This window comes from Thalassophryne amazonica, chromosome 10 (genome assembly GCF_902500255.1).
Source record: "Thalassophryne amazonica chromosome 10, fThaAma1.1, whole genome shotgun sequence".
Classification (NCBI taxonomy): Eukaryota; Metazoa; Chordata; class Actinopteri; order Batrachoidiformes; family Batrachoididae; genus Thalassophryne; species Thalassophryne amazonica.
In genome coordinates this window covers 48,623,652-48,645,109 of record NC_047112.1, presented here as the reverse complement: position 1 = coordinate 48,645,109, position 21,458 = coordinate 48,623,652, and the positions used below count along the sequence as shown (strand labels likewise).

The 21,458-nt window shown below is 40.9% G+C and overlaps 1 protein-coding gene across 2 annotated transcripts in view; it reads right to left on the bottom strand.

The window, feature by feature from the left end:
• Positions 1-7,135: 7,135 nt before the first annotated feature.
• Positions 7,136-21,458, bottom strand: part of rnf13 (ring finger protein 13) — an 81,340-nt gene continuing 67,017 nt past the window's right edge. For both annotated transcript variants that reach the window (XM_034179970.1, XM_034179971.1), the window contains 2 exons: positions 12,705-12,785; positions 7,136-7,552 (listed from right to left, as the gene is read on the bottom strand). In XM_034179970.1, the coding sequence (XP_034035861.1) occupies positions 7,206-7,552; positions 12,705-12,785 (428 nt within the window). In that variant the 3' untranslated portion in view covers positions 7,136-7,205. The remainder of the gene's footprint in view (positions 7,553-12,704; positions 12,786-21,458) is intronic.

Genomic DNA, 21,458 nt, shown 5'->3' with positions numbered 1-21,458 from the left:
GAGTTGCTGCAATCGCTTCCTGTTGATGTCGTTCGGGTAGAAAGTGAAGTTTGCACTTTAACGTCCTGTTTATTTTAATAAATATTTTTTATTAACAAGCAGACGTATATTTTACCTGTGCATAATAAAATATGTAAAGTTAAAAAAAAAAAAGTTTTAAGTGTTCTGACCATAGAACCAGACAAATGCGGTTAACGGAGGTGGAGGCGGAGAAGGGAGGGACGGAGGTTTGCGCACAATATAAACACAAACTAAACTTAAACTGTAGATCCTTAAAAGGATCAAACAGACGTAAATTTAATTGTAAACTTGGAGGTCTTTGGACCCGGAAACAGATTTATCATGTGATGCGTTACGTCAGCGCTTAACAACCGGATAGGACAGGGGTGCCCAAGTTCAGTCCTCGAGATCTACCTTCCTGACACTCTTAGTTGTCTCCCTGTTCCGACACACCTGAATCCAATGAAAGACTCTTTCATTGGACAACTAAGAGTGTCAGGAGGGTAGATCTCGAGGACTGAACTTGGGCACCCCTGATATAGGAGATCTCATGGGAATTTAGTGGCAAGTTGAGACTGAAACAGGAAATACCAAATTTTGAGTCCACAGTGAAACAATAACTGTCAAATGTGTTTAACTTTAGAAAGCTTTTTTTAATTTAATTTTATTTTATTAATCTGTTCTTTGGTATGTTGTTTCTGCTGCTGTATTTAATCCTATTGTTTGTCTCATACTTCCTGGATCGACAGTTCCTGGTTTGACAATATACTAGATCTCATGGAATCTCGCAGGATTTCAGTGGCAAGTTGAGACTGAAATGGGAAGTGCTAAATTTTGAGTCCACAGTGAAACAGGAAATGTCAAATGTTGAACACTTCCTGGCATGGGTGTAGCTGGGTTGCACTGGACTCTCCTGAAATCTGATTGGACTTCCCAGGTGCCACCCAGATGATTGACATGTCACGGCACCTCACGTCTGGTTGAAAAGAGCCATTTTGAAATCGGTGACACATTGACTGCTAGGTCCCTCCTGTACAGTAGTTGGCACTGTGTTCCACAAAAGTGATCTAATCCACCTTAGTAGAAGAAGAAAAATCTTTGAGCCAGATTTGGACCTGAACACATCGTCTGAACCATGGACTCCTAATGACACCAAAGTTATACTGGTGAGTAAACGACCGTATTTTATGGCAGAAATGAGGTCCTGGTTGTTAAAAGTGGCATTTCTCCTTTAATTTGGGTTGTTCAAATGATCTGAAGGAGAAGTTCTGGGTAAACATGCTAACAATGTTTCAACAGGTTTAAATCTGTTGGTTTTGATGAAGGCCAAATTATATGCAACAATATTTGGATGAAATAGACTATCATCTAGTACATTTACAGGTAATTTAGGCAGATATTTCACACTTAAGACTAGGTGGCTATTCCTATGTGAAAGGCTTGTTAAAGAGTATTTCAGGTTGTTAATAATACAATAATATTTTCAAAGGTAATAGAAGCTTTGGCTAACAGTAGGCCTGGCACTCTTCATTCCAATAATTCCTTTTCCTTATGTTCTTTATTTTTCAGGACTTGTGATGGTATCTGGTGGCAGGTGGAATGTAGAGTAGAATTAAATTAACTTATGTATTAATAACTAATGTATAAATGATTATGTATTAACTGTATTATTTATTCAGCATATCAAAATACTCTTGTGTACCAAATTTCAGTAACTTTAGAAACCAAGATAGTGACTATTAATGTTTCAACATAGCACCATATTGGAATTCAAGATGGCAGCTGACCCCATGGAAATAGAGACTGGAATGGACGTGCGCGCCTCAATCTATTAGCGTCGCTCAGGACAGGAAGACGCCATTACTAAGGGTGGAGATGTGCAGATCATCAATAATAAACTGACCGCTTTTTTTGCACTCGTATCGCTACTTCTTAACGAATTTTAATAAATGTAGGCTTGTTTTAAAGCCATTTGAAAGCTCTTTCCAATGAACCTATGCATGCGTGGGTGAAAAAAAAAAACTTTTGTAAAATGCAGAAATTTGGGGAAATTATGACAAACTGCTGCTTTTCTCTCTCTGTTGTCGCTATTTGTTAACAGATTTGAATAAAAGTAGGCTTGTTTTAAAGCCCTTTAATTGCTCTTTCTAATGAACCCATACATGTCTGGGTAGAAAAAAACGTTTTGTGTAAAGTGTGGAAATTTGGGGAAAATAGTATGCCATTCTGTTCATTTACTGTGATGGTTTTTTTTCCTGTCATCATAATTCTCGATGGAGTTTTATAAATGAAGCCTTGTAAGTTGTATTCAAGCTGATTAAAAGCTCTAACAAACCCATACATGCCTGGATAAAAAAAATCCTTATGTATTAAAATATAAATCTGAAGTATGTCTTGCCATTGTGGTCATTTACCTTGCTGCTTTTTCCACTGTAATATTATGGCTAGTCTTTTAATGACAACATATATATGATTTTTACTAACATTTTATTACAAGTAGATATAAAGCCATTCAGAATTTATAACTTTTGCCCCTCAGTCAGGGTAAAAAGTACCTCCTCCATCCCCCCAACCACACTGTTAAAATTTAAATGCCGCCTGTGACCACCATGTACATATCATATTAAACAACTGCAAGTATATATATATAGACATTTAAACATTTAACGTTTAAACATATGTAAACATTTTTGTTTCCATATCTGTCTGCATGTGAACGCAGCTTAATGAAAAGAACTTACGCCGTTGAGTTATAGTCTCAGTATATTGATATTAAATTGCGACATAACGACTTTAAAATAGACATTTGTTTTGCATAATTACATTAAGGCTATTGTACAGTTCATTTTAGTATTGGAGAATTTGTTTTTGTAGTTGGTGCAGTTGATGGTGAAGCACTGGCTGCCTTTTTTTCCCCCTCATTTCGCTTCTGTTTAACAGGCTCAAAGTCCGTCAGTAATGGCCGCCGTGTGGCACGCTGCTAGTCACGTGACGTCCATTCCAGTCTCTATTTCCATTGCTGACCCAACTGTTAGACCACTGATCTCTGTAGAATACTGGATAGCTCACCGGGCAATATTTTTGAAACAAACTGGCCGCCATATTGCTACTCTGATGTTCCACTCTTGAACGCTCTTTCCTACTGATCTTTAATGAGGCACGCAACTTTATTTTTAGTAATTTTGTTAAAAATACCTTCATGTGTAGTTATAAACTGGGCAAATTGCCGGATCAAAGGCTGTGGAGGAACATTTCACCTGTGAGTATGATTGAAATGGGAAGTAATGAACAATAATTTGAAGAGTTCTATCTCTTATTCCAGCATTTAGGAAAAGATAATAAGTGGCTTATTAACTCAAATGTGCAGCCACATGTTTTGTGTTGGACCAACTATTTTAAGATATTTATTAGGTCTACTTGTGCATAGTTTTGGAGCTTTAGACGTTGCTACGAGCTTTATTACTTATATTAAGCTGAAGCTCACAGCTGTGTGTAATAAATGTTGTCATTGCAGGAAAAACTAACTGTCCTCGTAGTTACATGGTGTTTTATCCTTTTAGTGCAACTACTTAAAACATCCACAATTTCTGTGTTATCCATCATGACTTTTGTTATCCACCCACTTTTGTTCATTATGGTACCAATACATACACACGCTGACGATTCCACAAAACTTTAAGGAATGATAATTTATAGAATTGAGTATTTGTCCCAGTGAGATACAAGTAAATGAGAATTAGAAGAGAAGAAAGTGTCAAAGTAATAAAATACAGAAAATAAATGAAACAGCTAATCATGGCATGCATAGATTAGGAGGCATCAATCTTACATTATCCAAAGAACAAAAATAAGTAAATGAGAGAATCAGCTCAGTTATTACTTGAAATTGTTGACGTTCAAATACGCTGTCAAGATGGCCGCCAGTTTGCGTCAGCGGATTGTATGGAGTGTGTGGGCCAATGAGCTATCCAGTAATATATACAGATCAGTGGGTTAGACCTCATTTTTTAATTCAGCATTTGCAAATGACCCTGTATTCAAAATTTCACACGTTCTTCCTGAATTGAACATCTTAGATACATAGAACATAAAACTCAGGAAATGTTCACTGATTTCAGACATGCCAACACAGGACACAAAGCTAATGTCATACACGGTGTAGAGGTCCAGATGGTTGAGTCTTATAAATACGTTGGAACAGTGTTTGACTCTCAACTCAAGTTTTACATCAACACTGAGTCTGTTGTCAAAGTGGACAACAGAGAATCCATCTGATGAGGAAGCGGAGTTCTTTCAGTGTCAGTGTGAGGATTTTAAGTAACTTTTATTGCTCATTTATTGAAAGTTAACATTTTCTTGTATTTGTTGGGTCAATAGATTGTCTATTAAGGACAAAAACACCTGAATGGCTTGTCAAGGTTTGCTCTAAAATAATTGGGGTCAAGCAAAGAGACTTGCATTCATTTTGTGAGAATCAGGTGAAGAACAAATCTAAGTGTATTCTCAGCCAACCTGATCACGTGCTGTCCGGTCAGTTCACAGTGATGTCTTCAGGCCACCGTTATGTACCATTGGGATGAACGAACAGATACTCTAGATCTTTTATTCCTTCTGCTATCAAGCTGCTGAACGCAGACAGCAGTCATTTTAAATGACATTTCCTTCATCATCAGGGAGTTAAGAGGGCTGTAGTTAGGGGTTCTGGGGGCTTTGGACCTAAATGACAGTGAGATGCTGAGGAGCTTTGCTCGTTCATGTCCGCGACAGCTACATATTATATATACCAACATATGAAAGTCATAATAGTCAATTCATAATGTGCAAGTATGTTGAACTATATCAATTTGATGTCATCAGAGTTATTCTAAGGTAAAAATGCTGATAATACTTAGGATGTATCAGGTCTTGCTGTGTAAAATAATCTTCCTGATTGATGACATTCCTGACAGTCTGTTTGATAAATATATTCCTGACAACCACAATTGATAAGAATCACAGGTTCCCATGAGATTCTGTAGGAAATGCATGTGGGTCATTTTTATCATTGATATCATTATATGATATCATATCATTACAATTTCTTAATAAAAATTATAAAAAGATAACTTTTTTTAATAATGTATGAAAAACGTTTTTTGAGGAATAGCTGGAATATGAATTAACTTTTAATTATAAAGATATTGCAAGAAAATAGACCTCATTGGGTCATTTTTGACCCACTTATGCATCTAAAGACTAAAGGGCGACAGAAAGAAAATGCAAACACTGGTATTTTTTTGTTTGTTTTTTACGGGGGGGGGAGTAGCCTAATATGCCTTTTTCTCCCCTTTCTGTAAATAACAAATTTGATCAGGTTTTCTTTGTTTTGATTTTGAATAGAATGTCCAGAGTTCCCAATGCAGCATGTATGGAAATAAAAGCTATTTCAGGGATTTTGAGCTGTAATTCGTCTTCTTTTAAACACACTGCTACTATTTTTAACAGAACTGTATGTAGACAGTAAAAGACTAACATGTAGAATAAATTTAAGATAATGTACAGTGCTCTTGAAGTATTAAGATGTCCAACTTTAGGATACAGAGGCTTAGTAACCAATACGTGGGTCACCACAGGCAGAAACTATCAATGCATCATAAAGTGGTTTGTGCTTTTTCTTGATCTGATACCAACCAGAGGAACCTCTAAGGTGGAGCGCTGTACCCACAATTCAAATGTTTCATTAAATTGGTCTTTGTTGTGAAGGCTCAAGTGTAAGCCAGTTCTGGTTCCTGACAAATAATTTCCAGTTCACGTGAAATTGATCAAGTCAATCATTTCATTTTCACAGTTTAAAAAAAATCCAAATAAAAGTTGTGTAACCACCTGCAGCAGCTCCATTGTCATTCATCCACCATCATAAGATAACCTGTAATTATTACGTCTGCCAAGGATGGCATTTGTCTGTCTGTTGGCAGGATTACGTCAAAACTATTTCACGAATTTTCACCGCAGATAAATATTAGGCCATGGAAGACTCCACTGAATATTGGAGGTGATCTGGATCCGGATTGGTGGACGTGAGAAATCTTTGATTGCTCTTGTTTTTAATGGTTTTATTCATAAAATTTACATCTGCATCGAAAATAAAAATTCTGTGCATGACATTATTCTGAATCTGTGGACTATAGGTGGTCCTCCAGTCTACAGGTGGATGATTTCATCATGTGGAGCAGCAGTGCTGGATGTGGTATTATAATTCCAGCAATGTTGCAAATGAGATGAATCATGTTCTCATGGGAAATTGCTGCTGACTTCTGCAGGATTGGACGGTCTGTAGAAGTGCCTACCAGACTTGTGGCTTCGTTGAGGTCAAGATCTGACTGTTTCATGGGGGTTCGTACACAATCTATCTGAAGGATTTACAGACATGGTCACAATTGGAGATCTGAATGGAATACTGGAATTCTTCTGTGACAGACCCTGTTTGATGCTAGGAATTGTGTTGGTGTCTCCAGTTTCCACAGGAGTAGGTGGAGCTTGGGTCCCACTACAATGGCTGTCAAACAGTTGCTTCATGGAGGCATATCACTCGTGTAGTGATTGAACATGAGCTACCACATTTTGGCCATTCGTTGTGCTTTTTTTTGGGGGGGGGGGGGGGGGGGGGGGGGCGGGACCTGCAACAACTGGGAAAAGCCAAGAAGATGCACACATTTTACCTGGTTGTCCAGGACCTGGGGTGGTTCCATGGTGCAGCGGATGCTCTCAGACCTACCCAATGTGGTGCACATACCCCCCCCCCAAAAAAAAAAAAAACCTGGAGCACTGGGGCTTCCAGACATCAGACTCAGGATTAACTTCCAGATCCATTCTACTGTGACATCAAATGAATTTTAAATACAACAAAAGATTCCACAACACAATTCAAAGTGAGCCAAGAAGACATGCGCACGCACAAACGACTTCACCCCACAGGAGAGAATTCAAAATCAGTTTAGGTTTATTGTGATCCTTTTCATATATGCAGTGCTTTCTAAATTGGTGTGACTTTGTGTCGTGCACTCTGCTCCTATCAGAAGAGTCAAGCCTCTGATGGAAGAGGTGTCTGTCCAGAAATCATGTTAAATGTTACTGAAAATTGAGGGCGATCTATTGTTTTGTTTTGTTTTTTTGGGTGGGGGGGGTCCGTCTCTAATTAGGGTGTCAAAGGCGGGGTTTAGTGACAGTCAAGCACGGGCCAAGTTGTCCTCACAAGAAGTCTGCATCTGGACCACTGCGGTCTCCACAGTAACCTCCTCCTCGCTCTCGCTACTGTCCAACTCCTCATCTTCGTACTCCGAGGACTCCTGTTCCTGCTCCGAATGGGACATGGTGCCGAAGGAGTGAGCACTGGTGGAGGCCAAAGAGCGTAGTAGCGGGGTGTTCTCTGATGCCTCCTCATTCTCTGGCCCGCTGTCTCCTTCCTCTGACTCTGTGTCTGAGTCGCCCTGTGACGGAACCACCTTCTGCTTACACACTGGACAGGTCTTCTTGGTTTTGGTCAGCCAGGGGTCCACACACTTGCTGTGGTAAGCTGAAAGGGAAAACAACAAGCAACAAATCACATTAGTCCGTTTGTTTACCACAGTGAAGACCACTGCAGAGAAATGTCAAACTCACCAACTTCATTATTTTCACAACAAACAGACTCATTTCTGATGGCTGAATACAGAATGTTCATGAAACCCTGGATCTTGGTCTTGGTCCAGGACAATCACAAAAATCACACGTCCACATCCTCTGATTCCATAAATTCAAGGTGGGTGAAACTTTCCTCCCTGACAAGGGCACCAAAGCCGCTGGAATCCACAACCTTAACCAACAACGTAGTCTATGCTGGCACTGAACAGAGCCGGAAACACATCCCCGATGAGCACCCAACCTCTTGACTCCGCACATTTTCAATTTCAATTAATTTTCATTTATATAGCACCAAATCACAACAGAGTTGCCTCAAGGCGCTTCACACAAGTAAGGTCTAACCTTACTAAACCCCAGAGCAGCGGTGGTAAGGAAAAACTCCCTCTAAGGAAGAAACTTCAAGCAGGCCAGACTCAAAGGGGTGACCCTCTGCTTGGACCATGCTACAGACACAAATTACAGAACAATTCACAAGACAAATATACAAGAAATGCTGTTGGTGCACAGGACAGGAGGGTTTTCAGCACAAATACCACACCCATCTCTGGATGGAGCTGCACCTTAAACAGAGAGACAAAACAAAATCAGGCATCAGAAAGACAAGAAATGCAGCATAATTTGTCAGCATTAAACAACAAGAAAAACAGGAAATACTAAGGTGATCACCGGCCACTACCCCTAAGCTTCACTAAAAGACCCAGAATTTAGGTAAAGTTGAGGCCGCGGCATGCTCCATTTACTAATAAAATGAATTAACAGAATAAAAAGAGCAGAACTATACTATGCCAGTATGCTAGCCATACGAAAGGGAAAATAAATGCGTCTTAAGTCTGGACTTGAAAATCTCCACAGTATCTGACTGTTTTATTGATGCAGGGAGATCATTCCACAGAACAGGGGCACGATAAGAGAAAGCTCTATGACCCGCAGACTTCTTATTCACCCTAGGGACACAAAGTAGTCCTGCACCCTGAGAATGCAAAGCCTGGGCCGGTACGTAAGGTTTAATTAGGTCAACTAGGTAGGGAGATGCCAGTCTATGAACAATTTTATAGACTAGTAGCAGAACCTTAAAATCTGATCTCACTGGGACAGGAAGCCAGTGAAGGGATGCCAAAATGGGTGTAATGTGGTCGAACTTTCTGCTTCGTGTCAAAAGTCTGGCTGCAGCATTTTGAACCAATTGGAGACCTCTAATGCTGGACTGGACAGAACATTGCAGTAGTCCAATCTAGAAGAGATAAACGCATGGATCAGGATCTCAGCAACAGCCATAGACAGGATGGGACGAATCTTCGCTATATTTCGCAGGTGGAAGAAAGCAGTCCTCGTAATATTTCTAATGTGGAGGTCAAAGGACAATGTAGGATCAAAAATTACCCCAAGGTTCCTCACTTTGTCGGTGTGATGAATGACACATGAGCCTAGGCTAAACGTTAGCTGGTCAAATTGATTCCAATGTTTCACTGGACCAAGAACCATCAGTTCACTCTTATCAGAATTTAAAAGTAGGACGTTTCTAGACATCTAACTTCTCACTGATGCAAGACAATCTTCTAAGGATTTTATGTGACTGAGATTACCAGCAGTTATCAGCATGTATAACTGAGTAGCATGAGCATAGCAGTGAAAGGTAATCCCAAAACGCCGCAGTATGTGCCCAAGGGGTGCTATGTAAAGGGAGAAAAGCAGGGGGCCTAAGATGGACCCCTGTGGAACCCCAAATTTCATGTCACTAAGATTAGAGGTAGTGTTACTGTACACAACACAGTGAGAACGACTGGTCAAGTATGACGTCAAACATGCAAGGGCACTCCTAGTAATCCCAAAGTGATTTTCCCGCCTATCAAGTAGAATATGATGATCCACGGTATCAAATCAAATCAATTTTATTTATATAGCACCAAATCACAACAAACAGTTGCCCCAAGGCACTTTATATTGTAAGGCAAAGCCATACAATAATTACGGAAAAACCCCAACGGTCAAAACGACCCCCTGTGAGCAAGCACTTGGCGACAGTGGGAAGGAAAAACTCCCTTTTAACAGGAAGAAACCTCCAGCAGAATATCAAATGCAGCACTGAGATCTAACAACACCAGAACCGTAGTGGTATCCGAATCCATCGTAAGCAGAAGCTCATTCACCACTTTAGTGAGAACCATCTCTGTGGAATGATATTTTCTAAAAGCAGACTGCAGTGGCTCAAAGAGATTATTTTCAGTAAGATAGTCCACGAGCTGCCGTGACACCAGTTTTTCCAGAATTTTAGAGCAAAATGATAGATTTGATATCGGCCGATAGTTTTTCAATACACTAGGGTCAAGATTAGGTTTCTTAAGTAATGGTTTAATCACTGCAGATTTGAAACATTTAGGAACAGATCCAGAAGTTAAAGAAAAATTTATCATTTCCAGCACAGTCGGCCCAAGAGTGGGCCACAGGTCCTTAAACATTTTTGGTGGTATAGGATCAAATAAACAGGTTGTGTTTTTTGTTGATGTTACAAGTTTTGTCAGCATGCCTAGAGAGATACTCTCAAATTCTGTAAATCTAGGTAATACCTCAGTAGTGGCACCCACCTCAATAGCAGGGTGTAGTGGCTGGGATAAGACATGCTGGGATATGTTTAACCTAATGTCTTCTATTTTCTTCTCAAAGTAATCCAGGAAATCTTGTGCTGTAAAAGGAGAGCGAACTACAGGTGGTTGTCCATGAATAAGTGTTTCCACCGTGTCAAGCAAGAACTTTTGAGTTATGCTTGTTTTTGTTGATCAAATCAGAGTAATAGGTCCGCTTTGCAGCCAGTAGTGCATGCTTATAATCTAAGATAGCATCACGCCACGCAAGGTGGAATACTTCTAATTTTGAACTACGCCATTTCCATTGTAGACCTCTAGCCTTATGCTTGAGGTCATGCAGGTAATCACTGAACCAAGGTGACTGTATTTTGGGGGAGCGCAGTTTTAACACAGGTGACGCAATCATGTCGAGTGCAGTTTTGAGCACTGAGTTTAAACTATCCACAAGAGTGTCTACTGATTGGGTATTTGCCAAATGTGAAGCTAAGACATCAGGCAGTCTAGCTTTGAGTTCAGTCTTAGTTGAGGAGTTGATACATCGCCATAATGATAAATAAGGTTGTTGTTCCACTAAACATGGCAGCAAAACTGTAAACTTAATAAGTGAGTGATCAGAGACCACTGATGTAAGAGGCATGATGTCAATATTCGTGACAGCAATACCACATGCGAGAACCAAATCCAGTGTATTTCCACTAATGTGAGTCGAGTCCCAAATGCATTGCCGAAATCCGAATGCATCCACAATTTACATAAATGATTTGCAGAGGGGATCAGAAGGCTTATTTATATGAACGTTAAAGTCACCAATGATCAGAATGTTATCTGCACTAGTTGACAAGTTAGAGATGAACGCACCAAATTCATCTAAGAATTCAGAATATGGGCCAGGAGACCTATATAGAGTGTCAAAGTAATACAGCTGATTTTTATTCTTCTGACCTTGGCAATGCATAATATCCTGAGCAGAGCGGACAATCAGATGCTCAAACGAGTTATATTTGTAACCCCCAACAGCTAATAAGCGAAACCTAGATTTATAAATAAGAGCAACACCCCCACCTTGCTTCGCATCACGAGGGACGGGACTAAATGTATATGATGGTGGGCAGGCCTCATTTAAGGGGAGGACAGCTGTAGGTTTAAGCCAGGTTTCACATAGCCCAATCATATCTAAGTGATGATCAATAATTAGATCATTAATCAACAATGATTTTGAGGACAGTGATCTTATGTTAATGAGACCCAGAGTAAGGACCTCAGTGGGGTTGACAGTTGAACTGTTTGGGTTTAGGGGTGGTTCCAGAGTAGCATATATAAAATGCCTAGAAGTAGGTTTAGGTTTGAGACATTCCACACACGTTGTAGGTAGCAGACACGAAATCTTTGATATTGCTGGAACAACCCTTGGGCCATCCTCAATTTCAACATCATCCAATGTAGTAATGGGTATTAAGTTTGCAAAGCATATCCCTCTATGATTTTTATGGAGATGTCTATGGAAGCAGGCCACAGTCTCAACTTGTTGAATTTCCCTCCCTGGCAGATAAACTGCATTATCACCATAGTGGATTTTCTTTACTAATTTCCCCGCTAAGATAATGGATTCCACACACCCACATTTGTCATAAGCCTTGCAGGGTCTCTAATCACCTGCTCCGTGGCCTGCTGTAAATTCCTAATGTTACCCTCCCTGTAGAGCTCTATCTCTGTTCGCAGACAAGATGGCGGCACAAGCCAGAGGTGTCAAATCCAGCTTCAGAAAGTAAAATCCCTCCCATGTATTGCTTCTACCTGTGCACCTAAAACAGGTTATCTCAATAATTAGCTTAATCACCTGCCTGAAGAGCTGAACTAATTACAATGAGCTGGTTTATTGGGAAGATGGAACAAATATGTGGCAGGACTTTTACTTTCTGAAGGTGGATTTGACACCTCTGGCATAAGCCACAGCGGCCCCAGAATGAAGGCCAGTTATCAATAAAGCTAAAGCCTTGCTGTCTACAAAACTGCGCCAGCCACCTATTTAACGATGCCAGCCTGCTAAACGCCTCATCAGTACCCAGGAGGGAGGGGACCAGAGACTCAGAGTACTTCTGTACAGGTTAGCTATGATGTCCAGCAATTTATTAGGGATCACGTGAATTCTTCAAATGTATCACGGGACAGCCCTGTCATCCAAATCAGTTTTCCCAAAAATCAACAGAATTAAGACTTGACACTATGCAATTTTAAGGTTCAGAAAAAAAGCAGTTTGAGTTTATTTAGCGCTCTATCACAGGTGTGCGACTGATACTCTGCATTTCCTTTAAATGTTTGAATAAAGTAAATTTATCCTTCAACACCATGCTTTACATTCAGGATGATAACCGGGTCTGGATTCATCTAAGTGGGGCGACCAGGTGATGTGAACCCTCTGAGGTCTGGTTAGTATATATCAGGTGCAGAAGAGGTTGGGCTCACCATGAGAACACGGCAGGACTCTGAGCTTTTCTCCTTCTTCATACTCATCCAGACAGATGGCGCACACATCATAACTGTCCCCTGGATCAAAACAGACAAACTGCAAAATAAGTTCAACAGTAACGCATTTAGCCATACAAGTGTATTCATAAGAACACAGAATATGGAAGTGCTACAGAGTTAGAGGAAGTGCAGTTTCAGATAAGTGTACAGTTCCTCAGTATGGACTTTTCATTTCTCGTCACACTCTGTAAGTTTTGATTGTTTTCTGGAAATTACCAGGTTCCTGGGTTTGGAGAGTACTGCTGTGGCTGACACCAACAATCAGCCTCACACTTAAAGTTAAGTTCACTTTTTATTTATTCATTTTAAACAACAGTGGTTTCCAATCCTGGGGCTTGGGACCCAAAGTAATGCACATTTTCTATTTCTCCCTGCACATAATGAGCATAATCTGGTATGATACAGAAACTGAACATCAAGCACAATATCAGGTGCATCTCAAAACATTAGAATATCGTCAAAAAATTCTATATTTTTTCTCAGGAATTTCAGAGGGTGAAAATGGTTATATATTCTAGTTTCAATACATAGAAACAACAACGCTTCAGTCATTTTTTTATTTTAATTTTGATAATTACAGCTTCCATCTCCAAAAAAATAGAAAATGCATATCTCAAAATATTACAATATTTCATTTCAAGTCACTATTTATGCAGTATGAATACAATGAATCTCTCAAATGTGGTTCAGTACACACAACCACAATCATGGGGAATACTTGACAACTGTCCAGAAGACAACTGTCCATAGGGAGGTTAAACCACAGAAGGTCACTGATGAAAGCTCTGGCTGTTCAGAGTTCTGGATCAAAGCATAGTCATGGAAAGTAGACTGTAGGGGAAGATCGCCAACTTGACAGTTGTGCAGAAGACACTCACAGACACCCTCCAGAAGGAGAGTAAGCTGTGGAAGGTCATTGCAGAAAGGGCTGGTTGTTCACAGAGTGCTGTATCAATGCATATTCATGGAAAATTCAATGTAAAGGAAAAATGTGGAAGGAAAAGATGCACAAGCAACAGAGATCATGATTGCAGCCTTGAGAAGACTGTCAAGCAAAGCCAATTCTAGAACTTGGGGAAGCATCACAAGGAACGGACTGAGGCTGGAGTCCGTGCTTCAAGAGCAACCGTGTACAGATGTGTCCAGGAAATGGGCTACATGCATTGCATTTGTGGTGCCAAGCCACTCCTGAACCAGAGACAATGTCAAAAATGTCTTACCTGGGCTAGAAGAAGAAGAAAATAAAAACTGGACTGTTGCTCAGCAGTCCAAAGTCCTCTTTTCAGATGAAAATAAATTTAGCAATTCATGTGAAAATTAAGGTCCCAGAGTCTGGACAAGGAGTGGAGAGGCACTGAATCCAAGGTGCTTGAAGTTCAGTGTAACGGTTCCACCATCAGTGACTGTTTGGCGCCATGTCATTTGCTGGTTTTGGTCCACTCACTCTGTTTTATCATGTCCAATGTCAACATAGCTGTCTACCAGGAAGTTTTGGAGCACTTCATGCTTCCATCTGCTAATAAGCTTCATGGAAATGCTGTCTTTCTTTTCCAGCAGGACTTGGCACCTTCCCACAGTGCCAAAGTACTAGTAACTGGTTGGTGACCACAGTGTGACTGTACTTGACTGTCCTCATAGATTCTCTATGGGGTATTGTCAAGAGGAAGATTATAAACACCAGATCCAACAATCCAGATGACCTGAAAGCTGTTATCAAAGCAAACTGGACTTCCAGAACACCTTAGCAGTGTCACAGGGTGATCACGTCCACACTACACAGCAGGAGCTCATTCAAAAGGAGCCGCAACCAAGTACTGAGTGCAGGAATGAACATACTTTTCAGAAGTTAGACATTTCTGTATTATAAATCCTTTTTTAAAAACTGATCTGCTAAAATATTCTAATATTTTGAGATATGCATTTTCTATATTTTGGAGCTGTAGGCTGTAATGATCAAAATTAAAATAAACAAAAAAAAAAAACCTGAAACACTTTAGTTTCTATGTATTGAAACTAGAATATGTAATATTTCTGGTCTGAAATACCGGACAAAAAATAATGAACTTTTTCATGATATTCTTTTTTTTTTTTTTTTTTTTTTTTTAGATGCACCTGTATGCTGCAAGTCATCATGCAAGGATATGTAAATAACCGCACCACGTCGTGTTAAGGTTTGGACAAACAGATATTCAAATACATCCTCTGTAAGAATTTTTTCAATGGATAAGATTTCTCTCAAAAAACTCAACTGTCACATGCTTGACTGACAGCACTGTTTTAAAATAAATAAGGTTTCAAAACGTGAGCTTGTCTTTTAACGGTGATGCTAACCGTTGTCAATTGTGGCTGGTGGTTATTTTTATGTTCTTGGTGCGTCAAACGCGCCATTTGTCAACATAATTTCTTTGTGCTCCCAGACTCACCATCAAGTTAAGTCTGGGAGCAACTGCTGTGCTGCACGTCACCGCATCAAGCACACCACAGATGGTCCTGGATGGCAACCACCAAGGCAGACAAGTGGCCCATCCCCACTTCTCAAACGTAACGATTTAGTATCTGCTGCAGCCAGGTGAACCAGGGGCGTCTCCTTGGCCTTCTCCAGCTGCTGCATTCCTCAACACTGAGCCACCTTCATGCTGGATGAAGCACCGAGAAACACGAAAAATATTGTAGCAGATGCTCCTCCTTTTAATCTCAACTATTAGTTTGAGTGAAACAACATCATTCCAGCGGTAAGGTCCGAACATGGAAATGTAGTAATCTCTCGAAAGCTTTCATGTGTAATTACACCAACCAACCTACCACCCTCCCCAACACACACACACACACACACACACACACACACACACACACACACACACACACACACACACACACACACACACACACACACACACACACACACACACACACACACACACACACAAGGGTTTAGGAGGAGGCTGTATATTGGAAAAACCCTGTCCATCAGTCTGAGTCTGGTAAGAACACCTCTTAAACTGCTTTGTGTCTTCATTGAAATTTCACATACTGTTTAAAGATGTGTATAAATTAAAATAATTCTAGGTTGATGTCTTCAAGGGGAGATAATTTGTTGGGGGGGGGGGGGGGTGAGTATACATATTTTTCAATAATATAAACGAGACCTGTTGGGCTCTTCAACATAGAGGTTAACCAATTTTTGTTTCATCACAAACGATTTAACGCCACCAATAAATAATAAATGCAAGCAACTAGAATGATGACTAGAATGAAAGTTCACTTTCTCTGTTTAAATTTACACGGCAAGAAAAATATGAAAGATGGTCGTTGTGGCTTGATGTTGAACACACACATTTTCCTCAAGGCGTTCTTTGAAGTTGAGCACGGACGTGACGCTGAACCTCACACGACGTGTCATTTCTTTATGAGTCTCTTTTACCAAACATGGTGCTGAATGTTTCAAACCACAGACAGAAGGCCTGACGCAGCAAACGAGCCGGCATGCCGTTTCCTGATTTTTACACAGTGAAACCAGAATTCATCAAGGTGATTCTATTCAAATTCCACAGCGATCCTCTGCCTTCCTCTTCCTGGTCTGGATGGAGGAGTGTGCCGGGTGTTTTGGGATGTTTTTAAAGGAGCACACGCTTCCCCAGACTGAGCTGCATGTGACCGTATAAGGACGTGGAGTCGTATTGAGAAGCGGCCCTTCCTCTTCCTCCCTCTTCCAGTTCTCCAAGCATCAGTGACTTCAGCTCAACTTCTTCCTTTTACACTTTGTGGTGTTCCCCCCCTTCACAAAAAAGCATCACAGCCACCACCCTTCCTCTTTTCTCTATCTTAACACTCCTTGTTCTCTCTTCTGTCATTTCCTCTCTCTCTCTCGCTCTCTCTCTCTATCTCAGGCCGTACACGCAGTGCTAAACTTTGTGGCCGAAAGACAGAAACGTTTACAAAGGCACGAATCCAACTCACATTCAGGAAATGCTCAAGCGTGGCACAGACAAAGAAACGTTCAGTCTCCCTGAACTCAGAAAAGATCACAAATGTTTCACTCACGGTACCGCGAGCATATTTATCAGCTCATAATTTATTACTGTAATTTGTTGAGTACAAACATGTTTTGTTCCCACACAAATCTAATGAGCATTAACAAGCCAAACCTGCTGAATAAATTAGTACTTGTGAGGTGCAAGAAAGTATGAGAAAGTCTGTCAAGTTACGGAAGAGTTTGGGAACCCAAATGAATAGAATTTACACAGGGTAAAATAAAAAGTGAACACGTCACCATTTTCTTAGTAAATACATTTCTAAAGGTGCTATTGACATGAAATTTTCACCAGATGTCGTTAACAACCCAAGTCATCCACACGTGCAAAGAAATCAAACCACAGATGTACATCAATTATGTGCAATAATGTGAAATGACACAAGAAAAAGCACTGAAACACCCAAAGAAAGAGAGTTGCAAAACGACATGGAAAGCCTGAAATCTATCAGTAATTAGAAAGCAGTCCTGCCCCTTGTCAGTGCAAATTAATATCAGGTGGTTCCATCCCAACTGATGGCCTACAAAAAGGTGTCTCATTACCAAGGTGTCACACAAGAAACATCTCACAATGGGTAAAAGCAAAGAAGTCTCTCAAAATCATCGCAACCTTATTATTGCAAAACATACTGATGGCATTAGCTACAGAAGGATTTCTAAACTTCTGAATATTCCAGTGAGCACTGTTGGGGCCATAATCTGAAAGAGGAAAGAACATCGTTTCACCACAAACTGGCCATGACCAGGTGCATGGTGCGTTGGTCACAAGATTTCTGACAGAGGAGTGAAAAGACTTATCAGAAGAGTTGTCCAATAACCAAGAACCACTTATGGAGAGCTTCAGAAAGACCTGGAATTAGCAGGTACAACTGTTTCAAAGAAAACATTATGTAAGCACTCACATCATTGGTAAAAGAACATTTTTCCTGTTGGCTGTATTGTGTATGGAATCGCCAACTGCATATTAACTCTACGCTGCACTAACAAAGCCAATGAACATGCAGGCTGCGCTGTGTATCATCATGTCTGCTTAGTCACATGCTACGATAAATACATATCAGCGCTTCACAACAGAACTCAAGTCTACTGGGATGTTTTGAACATCAGATACTGTTGTAGAGAAAGAACAACACATTTAACAAAGAAACGTGTGCTGATGAATATAAAACTTGAAACTTAAGGCTCATTCATGTGGAGTTGTAGCCCAGTGAGAAGCAATTTACAGGAGAACATTATTCCAACTTTGTCATCCCTCATCACGGACCAAACTAAAGTATGCTGTGTGATCAAAGAGCAGCATGTGGAAATTTCTGGAATATTCCAGGCAAGATTATTTTTAGTGATTTTTAAACTATTTTAACAACAACTCAAGACTAAATACTGCACAGCTCCTCTTTCGAGCTGACAGGTCAGCTAATAGAATAGTTTCCACACACTCAGGCCACGTTTTTGAAGCTATGTGTAATTTTAGATGCTGGGATTCCCTTCCCTTTACATTTTTGGGCCATGAGCACATCTGAACAAGAATCAGGAGACGCTGCAGAGCAGACGCTGCAGAGCAGACTCCCCCCCCCCCCCCCCCCCCCCCCCACACACACACACACACATTTCCATTAATCATCCAGCCTGCTAGCATGCTGGCTCTCAGAGGAACCACAATGTCCTACTGAACTTTGTATGAGCAGTGAACGCAGCACAGACAGAGAAGCAGTGAATTTAAGAGATTGAGACCAAGAAAACAAAAAAATCCTTCTATGCAGTTTGTCGCTGCATGAGCCGACCAGACGAGGGCAACTGGCGCTGATGTGGACGAGCTGAAACAAAGACTGCACTCCCCTGACATCAATGAGCCTCACACCCTGCAGCTGCTCTGGTTCTCCGGGAGGGGTGAGTCATCACCCACAGGGAGGGATCATAGTGGAGGTCAAAGATCAGAGGGAGTGTCCAGCCTCAGTCTGAGTGGACGGATAACAATAATCCTCCTCCTTCCCCTCCACCCGTTGGCTCAACTCTGCTCCTGCGTTACGTTTCAGCCCCTCGTCGTGTGCCTGTGCAGTTTCTGGCTCCCACATCTGCTACAAGCTTCTTTCTGGCAACGGCCACTGTCCAGTCACAACCGTCGGGCCAAAAATCACGTCAGGCTCACAGCTTAATAAGGAATGACGCAATGGGCTGTAATAGACTCACCGTGTGATGCAGCTTAATGGAATAATGCCGCTGCACGCTGACAGCAGGGACGGCTGTTATTACATAATCACGCACACTGACACACATCCTATGTCATATGTGCTGCAACTGCTACTTTGTTTGTTTTGCTTTGTTTGTCAGGTTTACGTTGATATACTATTTCAGCCTACGGAAGCCACTGTCTATACATTCAACACATATCATGTCAAACCCCAGATGAACACACACTGTCGGGATGTCAGTTGATAACAATTGACACAATAAATCTAATATGAATTTAAATACATGCAAACCCAGCAGTGAGCATATGCAAAAAGAATGCAGAGTGACAAGCACGTGCTGGCAGAGATGATGGATAGATCCTTCCGAGAAAAGAAGATAATTGACAAACTGGCTCATCGGCATCAGAAGAAAGGCATTCTGCCAGCACAGCATTGGCGAGATCATGGCTAATCACACAGCTAACCTCTTCCCCAAAACGACTTCACCCATGCTACATTTACAAACTGTTAAATGAGAAGTGGCCTGGGAGTCACACAACACAGCGCTTTTGAGGTGAACACACTGGAGCCTCCGATAGCACAAACACGGTGTCGCAAAATTAAGGGTCTCCCCTAAAAATCGGTCTGCCCTGCCTTCACTGCGCATGTGTCATCAGCAGCGGTTCACTGATTATCACCTTGTTTCTGCTTCAAACTGCACTCCAGTCATCACCTATCTCAGCAACAGCTATCTGAAGCTTTGTACAATAATATCCACATAAATTCAGCATTATTTCATCATAAAAGACGGATGAAGTGATCAGAGCACCGCGGCTACACGAGCTGCCAGCTGTCACCAAATACTGCCTCATTTCTGCTTAAAACGACCTCGTTTCTGTTTAAAACTGATTTTAGAATGATTTAAGAGGTTTTAATTTGTCATCTGATGGTTAATAATCACATTATTCCCTTTGATCGCTTTGGGTGAAGAGTCAGACTCAGACAAGCTGCTGTGGTCTCAAATGACACATGCGCAGTAAAGGCAGACAGACCGATTTTTAGGGGGGGACCGTTTGGTCTGCGACACCGTCTCGAGACACGTGAGGGTTTGTTTTGGATTTACGCTTTGCACAGTCTATGTTGTTTCTGTGGTCAGAAAAAAACTGCGTTGTGCACCGCTTTGCACTGGCTGGAAAATGGAGTTAAATTTATGTCTACAGGAGGAGAGTTGCTACAAGCACAGATGTATAGCTTTGGGAGGCTGAGGTGGCAAAACATGAAGGCCCAGCCACATTTAACTGCTATAGATATAATTTAATGTCTTTACAGGTAAACTATGTTGTGTTAATTTTGCACTCATACCTCTTACATAGTTATACGTGTTCTACCCATTCACAGATGAGGGTACCCATTATCACACTGTAACCAATAAAGTTTCTTTCGAACAACATCAAGTATATTATTCAATTCATGACCACCGGGGCACCTGCATGCTGGATCATGCACAAAGAAACACGTCACATGGCCAAAATTTCATTGCTGATGTTCCCTCACAATGCAAGTGAAATCTTCATCATCTATGTCTCCTTAAGCAACTATTCACTGGACACAAAGTCATTCTAGCGGTACCCAAGGATCCTCCGAAGAGACCTAGTACCACAGACATCACCTTAGTTCACTGGTTAGCATTCAAAGTCTCACAACTTTAGTGAAAGACAGGAAGCACCAGGACTGTTCTCAAGTATTTCAAAACATCTCTGCTCAGGGACCTTGTGAATCCACAACCTCATCTCCCAACCTCACAGACCAAAGACATGAATGTCTATCATGGTGTGACAGAGTTAAACATCAGATGAAATGGCAATGCTACTAAAACTGTATTATCGCATTACAATTGCATTTTTTAAGTTTGTATTTTAAGACATTTTTCTTTCAATCACTTTATTCAAAGTTCTGATGCTACTATCTAGTGACCAATAGGGACGTTGTGGTTTAACGGTTCCACTAAACAGGGAAGCCTTGCCGTGTCTGCACAAAAACAAACTGAGGCTTATGGGTTTTAATATGAAGTGATTGGAGGGGTTACTACATTCTTATGTAGCATGTGTTGACTGCCAGCAGTACTGCAAATTGAACAAAAGAGAACACGATACAACACCACATGAACTGAAACACCATGTGAGGATAAAAACACTGAGCTCTGCCTGGAACTGAAACGCTCAGTAAGCATGTTGTGTGTTAACAATCCACTATATGAGCTGTAAGAATTTATTTTTTTATTTGGATGGTAGCACAGTGTCAGCTGATCTCTGATCCTGACATGTGACCTTTGAAACTCACCAAGGAGGTTATTGCTTTGTTGTTGTTTCTCAGCATCCTATCACCGATACTAACTGCTTTGATTCTGCCATCAGTATCGCTATAATCAGTATCATGATCAAAAACCAAATTCAGGATGAAGCTCAAACATATCAGGATCAAAGAAATCAAGAT